Below are 10,031 nucleotides of genomic sequence, written 5' to 3'. Positions count from 1 at the left end.
TCCTGCAATTTTCAGTCCATTACTTGTAGATTTGGCATTTGTTATTTCTATCTCACAAAAAGAAGTTAAGCATTTCTATACTTAAAGCAGGAACTGATCAACACAAACATAACAATTACTGAATCTCCTATAAGCCAAAGGTAATGAATGGTATTTCTTTTAAGTGAGGTCTCGGAGATATCCGGTGACCTTCATCATTTATAGTGACTACTAGCTGGAAGAGAAATTTCATATTTTACCTACCCCTTTAATAAAGCATACAATGCTGTGTCTACAAAATACCCAAATAAGCAAACAAAAACTCCTAATACTCCTCAAAATCCAAACAACTCTTATTTCTTACTGAGCAGTCTAAAAGCCAAGCAAATTGCAACATACCCTTTATTACCTTATGGGGAGCAAAACTGTTGTCTGTTCATGAAATGTGGTGAGTAAACATAGCATACATTCCTAACTACACAGGTTACTCAGAGTGTGCCAGACAATATTACTGACACGGGGTCTCTCCCACCTCTCTGACATCCACTGAAACCTCAACACTGTTCCTATTCCAGCCAACACAATTGAATAGGTTTAAGAGAAGGTATCAGTCTCAGTACTGCAAAAGGACCGCCAAGCTTTCTTTGAACAATAAGCAAGAGAACATGGGAAAGAAACTCACACTTGAGTCTTTTCTCATTTAAAAAAAAAAATAATTACAACCAACAAACCCAAACCCACACAACACACAGTGCAGTATTCTCAGACCGCTATCGTCACACAAAGAAACCTTTTAAATATATTAGAACAACCCATACTTTTCCTTCAGTACTAACTGACCCTGTAGCTGCTTGTTTTAGTATTAGAAAACCCAAAATATTCAGAAGTACACAAATTATCTTATTTCTTACAACAATCTAGATACTGACATAGCAGAAGAAAAAAAAAAAAAAGTTGTAAAGCCCTAGTTTAGCAGACCTGACCTAAACAACTACAGAAGTTAAATCACTAGGGTGATGAAAAACAAAGATGGTAATTTAGTTCTAATGCCTGAGAGCTACTCACATATTAACAGATAACAGCTAACCACAGGCACAACCCCTTGCTCTAAAGGCAGACCAGTTAATAACTCCGAAAGTTTAAAAGACATTTTAAAAAAAACCAAAACTTTTTAATGCACAAGAGGTTAAACTCCAACTTCTGTAAAAACGTTTAGCTCTGCTGATTGAAAGACAAATGCACATTCAATACCTTTGCATATCTAAGGCCAAAGACACAGATGTAGGATTTTTTCTGCCAGTAACGATGAGGGCTCCAAAGCCAGAATGCTAATAATTCTTCCAAGATTCAAAGGTTCTTCCAGGTCTAAAGACTACTGCTCTCCACACACTTCAGTGTCACAGATACAAGGCACTTATAAGAATTTTTACTATCAAGTCATTTGGATGACAGATTTTTTTACAAGGAATAAAGGACAAAAAAACCCACAAATTCAAGCATTGCTCTTCATTAAACCTTAACTGAAGTTCTGAGTTCTGGACTAAGTTAACATTGATCTCTTACAACAAAATTGTACGTATGGATGCACACAGATGTCTCAAAGCCCTGCCTTTCATTTGATTTCATTTTGTTTTCTGACAAACTATGCTTTATTCAGGCCTCTTTAGTTGATAATTAGCTATTTTCCTCTTTAAGTATGGCTAAATTAGAAAGAAGGGGGATAAGGAAAGGCAGGTTCCAAGTGAAACTGAAAAACCAATAATAACAAACTGAAATAGAAAACTGATCTCAGTGAAGAGTTCACAGAGGAAGGGGGAGCTGGGAAGGGGAATCTCTCTCCAGTAAGCCAGAGAACGGGCCCTGGCCTTTTTCTTAACACCTGTAAAACAAGTTATGACACCGTTTCCCACAGCTTTCTCCTGGAGAAACTGGTTCCTCGTGGCTTGGACGGGCCTACTCTTTGCTGGGTAAAAAACTGTCTAGATGGTTGGACCTAAAGAGTTGTGGTGAAAGGAGTTAAACCCAGTCATCAGCTAGTCACAAGTGGTGTTCCCCAGGGCTCAGTACTGGGGCCAGTTCTGTTTAATATCTTTATCAGTGATCTGGAATGAGGGGATCGAGTACACCCTTAGTAAGTTTGCAGGTGGCACCAAGTTGGGTGGAAGTGTTGATCTCCTTGAGGGTAGGAAGGCTCTACAGAGGGATCCGGACAGGCTGTATCAATGGACTGAGGCCAGCCGTATGGGATTCACCAAAGCTAAGTGCCAGCTCCTACATGTGGGTCATAGCAACCCTATGCAATGCTACAGGCTTGGGGTAGAGTGGCTGGAAAGCTGCCCAGTGGAAAAGGACCTGGGGGTTTTGCTCGACAACTGGCTGCATGGGAGCCAGCAGTGTGCCCAGGTGGCCAAGAAGGCCAACGGCATCCTGGTTTATATCAGAAATAGTGTGGCCAGCAGGACTAGGGAAGTGATTGTGCCCCTGTACTCAGCACTGGTGAGGCCGCACCTTGAATCCTGTGTTCAGTTTTGGGCCCCTCACCATAAGAAAGACATTGAGATGCTGGAGTGTGTCCAAAGAAGAGCAACAAAGGTGGTGAAGGGTCTAGAGAACAAGTCTTATGAGGAGCAGCTGAGGAAACTGAGGTTGTTTAGTCTGGAAAAAAGGAGGCTGAGGGGAGACCTTATAACTATCTACAACTACCTGATAGGAGGCTGTAACTAGGTGGGTGTCAGTTTCTTCTGACAAGTAACAAGTGATAGGACAAGAGGAAACGGCCTCAAGTTGCGCCAGGGCAGGTTTAGACTGCATGTTAGGAAAAATTTCTTCACTGAAAGAGTGATCAGGCATTGGAACAGGCTGCCCAGGGAAGTGGTGGAGTCACCATCCCTGGAGGTATTTAAAAGATGTGTAGACATGGTGCTTAGGGACATGGTTTAGTGGTGGACTTGGCAGTGTTAGGTTCATGGTTGGACTCAGTGACCCTAAATGATTCTACGATTCTATATTTTCTGGTCTAATTCAAGTAGTAGACAAATATGGGCCATCCACAGACCAGAGAAGACTGCAGGGCTAAGAGGACGAGGTGCCAGGAATTAATTTGTTACCTGCTGAAAGAGTCAAGTTTGATCACATGATGAATGAATTTGATACCAGATAATTGTTCTGTATTTATCTTGGCATAATAAAAACAAAAGTATTTTCTATCTACCCTCAAATGCTCTTGTTTACATACCTGGAATTTACGTAGCATTTTCATAAGCATCAAGTAGCTGCATTCTGTATAGCCACATCTCTCAAGCATGATTTCACTAACAAGAGGCAATTTATTTAGAGACCTCATTAGCCAAACTCCTCCCTTTACCCAGGTTGTCCCTCAAAATAAACCATCACGTGCACATGTATCCTAGCACAGCTGAACTATTTTTAGTGTATTTAAGTATTTTTTTGTGTATTTATAGTACTATGTTACTGAAACAGGAAAGAACAGTATTCTGAACATAAACTTTAATTCATATTAATTTTTCTCTGAAACTATCTTTTAATTGTCTTTAAAGAGCAAAACCATAAGTTATGAAAAAAAAATTGAAAAAGTTATATTTAAAATAATTTTAAACATGACTTCATAAAAACATATATTATTTTTTTTTTAATTTGGTACATTCTGTTACAATGAATGGGTCAGTCAGAATTATCCATATAAACAACAGAAAGTTATAGGAGAAACAGAGTATGTCTTCATAACATAAAAGCAACATAGAGCAAAGAGGGAAATAATCTAGGTGATCTATTGTGCAAGAAACAAAGCCTTTGCAGAAATAAACAGTTTACCTGTTGGAGATCCAATGTAATGGTCACATAATGATATTCAATTCCATTCTGGATACTAGGGCTTTGCCACCAAGTGTTCTTGCCATCAATTGCATTTGTTATCGGATGTCGTTCTGTTAGAATAGCAGAAATACATAAATATATTTCAAAATTATTAGGACATTTAAATGTTTTTAGATCTAAAATCTAGATTTGAATACAATTACAAAACAAACGAGGCAGCATTTTAAAATAAAAAACAGGAAATTAATTTTTCTTTTAGTCTTGGGGCACAGTCATATTTACTATTACTGGAATACTCATCTAATATTAATTGTTTAATTTTGGTTAGGATCACAAGAAGGTGATTCAGAACATCTAAATGCACTTGGAGGCTCTCCTTATTCTACAGAAAATGTAGGCATCTAAGTCAAGTGAACACTTCCTGCAATCTTTCGAAGCTTTAGGTACTCTGAAGTCACTAAATGCTGCAACAGAAACAACAAATCAGGAACCCAAGACTGGTACTTGCATTTCTAAGACATTTCAAAGCACACATGGAAATAATTTAGGAAATTATTCAGAAAACATTACAGAGGAAATGATTCAGAAATCATTACAGAATATATTTCTTAGCTGGAAAATTGTCTGACTCACATACATCCATAAAAAAGTGGTTATAATCCATATCAAAGACCAAGATGCATTACTTTTCATGTCTACATTTATTTTGCAGCAGTGTCCCAAATGATTCCCAAATAATAGGAATACGAATTTATTTTCAGAATTTAATTCTTCCTAGATTTCAAGATCTTCTAAATTATTAAAGTTTGCTTATACAGTATTTTAAAGTTATTTAGATTGACAAAAAAAATCACACTTAACATTTCCAGGTTACTTTTTGTGATTGATTTGTGTTTCTCTTCAATATGAAATGGAACATAACCTCTATTTTAAAAGGAACAAGGATCTATATTTTGAAGTCCCTAATTGCCTAGAGTGTGTCTGTACATTATGTGGAAAATAACCCAAAGGAATTTCAAATACAGTAGTTTTCCTCTATGCAGGTTCTATTTGCAAGAACATAACAAGGTAGGAGAAATTGTACCCCTCTCACTAAGGATGGCTTTCTAAACTGACAGGTTTTCTTGACATAAAACTGGAATATGCTTCATTACTTGCCAGTCAGATAACTGCAAATAATTAATTCATGAACTGATTAATTTACTTGTTATTTTAACTAATATTTAAATCAATCAGCCAGATCGATACTTTGTGTCTCTGTTTTCTTGCTACATCAACCACCTTTGGCGAAAAAGAGTCCCAGCTCATTAAAGAAAGCCAGAATGTCTGAACAGTTTTAAAGCTAGAATTAAAGTGCTTTGTGGGAGTGAGGGAAAGCATAAGCCCCCCAAATTGAAAATGACAAAATTTCATTTAAATATCAGATTATTCGGTGGCATTAGTGGGCACCAACAATTGCAAATTAGAATACTGGTGCTGTAAGTGATGTTATTAGTAGCTTTACCTTTATACTGAAAATAAAACACACCCTCGTTTTACATATTGTCAGTTCCCACAACTCTGATCATCTTCACAAACCTTGGCTTTAAAAGAGTGCTAGCAAAAATCACTTGTAAATCAAACTCCTTGGTGACTGTGATAGAAGCTGTCTAATTGGATATTTTTATGTAAGTCTCTTCAGATGAAATTGATATAAGGTAAATCATGAGAAGGAGGGTTGGGAGACGAATCAACAATTAACTGTAATCACCATTATGAAAGTTTAATCATAATTAATTTGAAAACACTGATTAATTGCCGGCATGTTTTGCCTATTTAAGAGAGAAGGGAAAATAACACAGTATTTTCAAAAAGGACTGGATTGCAAATGCAGTTCAAGGGCCAGTCTCCCTGATGGATGGCAGGGGGAGAACTTACAGAGTAAGCCCATCAAACTGTGCTCTTTAAATTGGGCTCACATGTCATTGTTTTCATTTCCTACTACAGTAATTAAGGGGAGGCACTCCAGACTTGCACATTCCAGGGGGATCATTTAAAGTCTAGTTACATTACATGGTTCTCCTATTAACAAGCCATCTTTGTTTAAACAAGGCACTTCCTTCTGCCAAATGAACATTTAAAAACCTTAAAATGTGATGCAGTTGGCAACAAAAGACCAGACGTTATAAAGCTGGGCAGATTCAAGTTTTTAAGAGAGTATGAGTGAGGGGAAACACAGATATAAACCATTCAGATGGGGTTTATATTTATATACGTATCCATGTGCGTGTATGTATGCATACATTAGCATATGCTATCTAATATCACACCCAGGACATGGGGACAAAGCAATCCAGCTCTATTTTAGGTTTAGTTTCTGAATTAAACAAACTTGATAGTAAAAAAACTTGTATGTTGTGCGTGCATCTCTAAATGCCCATCTATAAAGAAGGCAAAGAATTTATTGCACAGTGTTTCTGCCAGTAGGAATGGTTCTAAAACCCACTGAAATCTTCTTTGAGTGAGACACACTACTATAGTGTAACATATTTGAATGCTTATATTGCTACAAAATCGTATGACCTTTCCTCAGAAGGCAGCATTTACTACAATCAAGACATTGAAAGTTGGAAAACTATCTTGGGAGAAAAATAGATTGCAACCGTGTTCAGACGAATGAAGTAATCTATACTGGGGCAATTATAATTAGCTTCGCAAATACAAGATGCAGAGCAAATGGATAGGTAGCCACTTAACAGGAAAGTATCTGGAGATTATAATGGACAACTAGCTATATATTTCTCAGTGGTGTCACTCCATTAAAAAGGGGAAACATCTAAGCAAAACATGTAATCAGGAATATATTCTGTTCATCCTGAAGCAAACCTGCATCTCTATGCAGTGCTGGTAAGAGCTCAGGTGAATTTTAATAGAGATTAAAACCTCTAGGAAGAATTCAGAGAACTGCAATTTGCGCAGTTAGAGTTCTATAAAATACAACCTATGAGGAGATTGAAAGAAAAGAGACAGTTTAGTGTAGAAACTAGACAGAGCAATATCATCAACCCTCCATTAAGTAAAATACTTTTTGCAAAAAAAAAGAGAAGAATCCATTCCTTGCATTGACTGAAGTTAAGAAAAAGGCAAGATGAATTTCTGCAAGGGAGATTCAGATTAGCTATTAGGAAAAGACTTTGTAATGAGTAACATAACTCTAGGAAGAGTGGCCCTGAAAGGAATTTTCTAAGGAGAATCTAAATAAGCTTCTGTCCGGAAAGCTACAGTCATAGATAGCTCATCCTGTCTAGAACTAGCAGATAGATTAAATGTTGTCTTCTTTTTCCCTCTGTGGTTTTAAGCACATGCTTAAATATGCTTTGGCATGAGGTGTAAATATATCTGAGCTAGGTTTTAGAGGGGAGGGAAAGAACTGCAAAAAAAGAGAAATTGTCTCCATGCTTCTGTGGCTGTCCTTCCAAATTTTTATCTATTCCATTACAAGCTGTCTTAAGTGTCTATCCATCCTCTACCATCTACATTGCCAATCCACTCACAAAAATATAATGTTAATGCTATTCATGACTGTCACTGCAAGGTCACATGAAATTAAATTTGTTCAAACTTAACTAAGAAATTTTCTTAGTTCTCATCTTCCCAACTATTACAATATGCATCTCTGAAGCAGATGATAAGAAATTTATACTTGAAAACTGGTTTTGCTTCCGGGTAATCTTTAAGAAAGCAGTGTTAGCAAAGATCAATTTTAATATGAAAACTGCAGTGCTCCATTAGCTTTTTTTTTTTTTTTTTTTTTGCTGGCTCGGTGAAACAGAATTAACATCAAATGAAGAAGAAAGATATCCCAGAACACAATAAAATAAAATTGGAGTTGGCACTAAACTGAAATTTCATATTTTGCTTAGATTGGCCAAAATGTTCAAATTCCACATGTAGATATGCAGGTAAAAGTCATCTGGTTTTCATTCATATTTACTATATATCAAGATACTTCAACAACAGGTGTAGACACTTAATTTTCCTAAATCTGAATTTAGGTGGTCCATTTTTAAGTATCTGAATTAGAAAGTTCAGTTTAAGGAGCACACGTAACAGATACAGATTTTGAAATACCAATGGAAAATATGGGTAACCTAACTTAAAGAGGCATTTCACAGTAATCAGGCTGGTGACCACAGTTTTGTTTGCTTAGTATCTACAACCTTTGAGAAAAAATCTTTTTAAAGGAACAGAATTAAAATGGCATACGTACGATGTGGAATCCTGCTCCTTTGATCACAAATACGGCACTGAGGGTTCCTTGCAGGCTGTCCAGGTACATGTTCAACAAGTTTGCAGTACATTTCCCGACCCTTTTCTCCACAGGTAGCATTGGTTGTGATGAGAGCATTAGTAGCCAGGTTCAGCACTGCAGGAAACAACCCTGCAAACAAAATAAAATAAAATAAAATAATAAACAAAAGCAACAGAAGCAAAAGCAAGGTGTATTTAGCAGGACAATCACAAATGAGCATAACTCCTGTTATGGCATTAAAGCAAAAGGCTCAGTTTTCAACAACTGTGGAAGTAATGAAGCACAGAAAAGCACCAACAACTTTGGGTTTGAATCCAGAATTCGGACATCAGAATAAAGCCACTATACTGACAGTTTCCTCCTCGATCCCTTCTAAAATTTGAATTGGTACCTTCTGGTTTTATCTTGAACAACAGCAGGACACCAAAGGAGAAAATAAAGTATAGAAACAGACAAAGCATCATAAAATATTTTTTTCATAATCAAACCTTGTGTTCCTACCCAACTGGACATTGAAAGATTATATGCCAGTTACCTATGAAAACTCCTTATCCTTCCTTTCTGCTTGCATCTCCATGGGAAAATGTTTCCTTCACTGGCTGCACAGACTGCATCACTTGTATTACACTGTATTACTGTTCTGCTCAGGGCCTTGTAGTCACCCTTGTCATCAGAGGAGCTGAGTAATTCCTGTAGCAAAATGAACAGCATCTGCCATGTGTGGTTTCCCTTTCCTCACAAAGAAGCTAACATCTACAACATCATATCTTTATAGCAGTACTGTTGTTATTTTTTTGCATGCGCAGATGCCAAGTGATGTATTACAATTGTCATTCAGCACTGCACTTCAGCACGTCTGAGTGCTCTGCTGAACTGAGTTCTATGTAGCAGTAAACTATAAAGATTATAAACCATATGAAGAACAACCATTAAGGTGGGTTACTCCCCTTCCCACTAAATGCTGATCAAAACTTTTAAGGTGTGATAAAATTGATCCATGGAGGCAAACTGATATGATGTGTTGAATGTATGCATTAGCCCTTCACATTAAATCAATCAGTTTTGTATCTTCAAAAGCATAATGTGCCATGGCTGCAAGTTAAACCAAAACAACAAAAAACCTGAGGTATGCATTTGGATTCTCTTCAGATGTATTTGTTGACAACTTCCACTGGCCTCAAACCCACTCTTCCACAATTCATTCAGCTTCCAACCCTATTGTACTACTACAACCGTAAAATAAGGCTTTAATCAAAACTGCAATTATTGTACACTAATAAGGCTCCCTTTATAATGACATTCCTTTTCCTTCTCTAGAGATGGACAACACTATTCAACCGACTTCGTTCAGTCCTTTAACGCCAGTCTCATGCTTGTGTCTGCAATTACCCTGTATGCCATTTAATTACCAAGCCTGGTACAGCTGTCCTCTCACATTGTGAGTTAGTGACTCTTACGCTCACTGTAAAACCATGTTAAACACACTGCTTGAGCAAGGGAACCAATTAGTTACTAACCTGTCCAATTTGTATAGTCAATGAATAGTTGAGATTTTATTGATCACATAGCTTTCTTCTTCCATATAGATTACAGTTAATTTTCATCACATTTTACAATATATACAGTTGTTCTTGTATTTTTATTCAATGCATTCAGTGATATTTGCTGCCTTCTACACTGGGGTCACATGGTAAAAATCTGTGCAAGCATTAGTACAGTAAATGAATTAATAGCCGTGGAACTTCCTATGTTGATTTACAGCCTCATTATTCTCTTTTTAGGCGGCACAAAGTTAATAAAGGCCAGCAATCATTTAGTCTTAACACAGAGTCTGGCATTTGATTTGGAGTTAAGTATTTCATTTCCTCAAAAGTGAACATTGTAAAAAGGAAAGAATTATCCTACATGCAAGGAATGGCAGCACATG

General features: G+C 36.9%; 1 protein-coding gene across 1 annotated transcript in view; it reads right to left on the bottom strand.

The window, feature by feature from the left end:
- LOC104465759 (laminin subunit alpha-2-like) overlaps positions 1 to 8,233 on the bottom strand; it is a gene marked incomplete at both ends in the record, with an annotated part of 25,910 nt that extends 17,677 nt beyond the window's left edge. Inside the window, 2 exons of the mRNA XM_010078935.1 lie at positions 3,811 to 3,923; positions 8,063 to 8,233. Of these exons, the coding sequence (XP_010077237.1) occupies positions 3,811 to 3,923; positions 8,063 to 8,233 (284 nt within the window). The remainder of the gene's footprint in view (positions 1 to 3,810; positions 3,924 to 8,062) is intronic.
- Between the last annotated feature and the right edge of the window lie 1,798 nt (positions 8,234 to 10,031).

This window comes from Pterocles gutturalis, unplaced genomic scaffold (genome assembly GCF_000699245.1).
Source record: "Pterocles gutturalis isolate BGI_N339 unplaced genomic scaffold, ASM69924v1 scaffold23733, whole genome shotgun sequence".
NCBI lineage: Eukaryota > Metazoa > Chordata > Aves > Pterocliformes > Pteroclidae > Pterocles > Pterocles gutturalis.
Note: the sequence above shows the minus strand (reverse complement) of the source record. Positions and strands in the feature narration are given on the sequence as shown.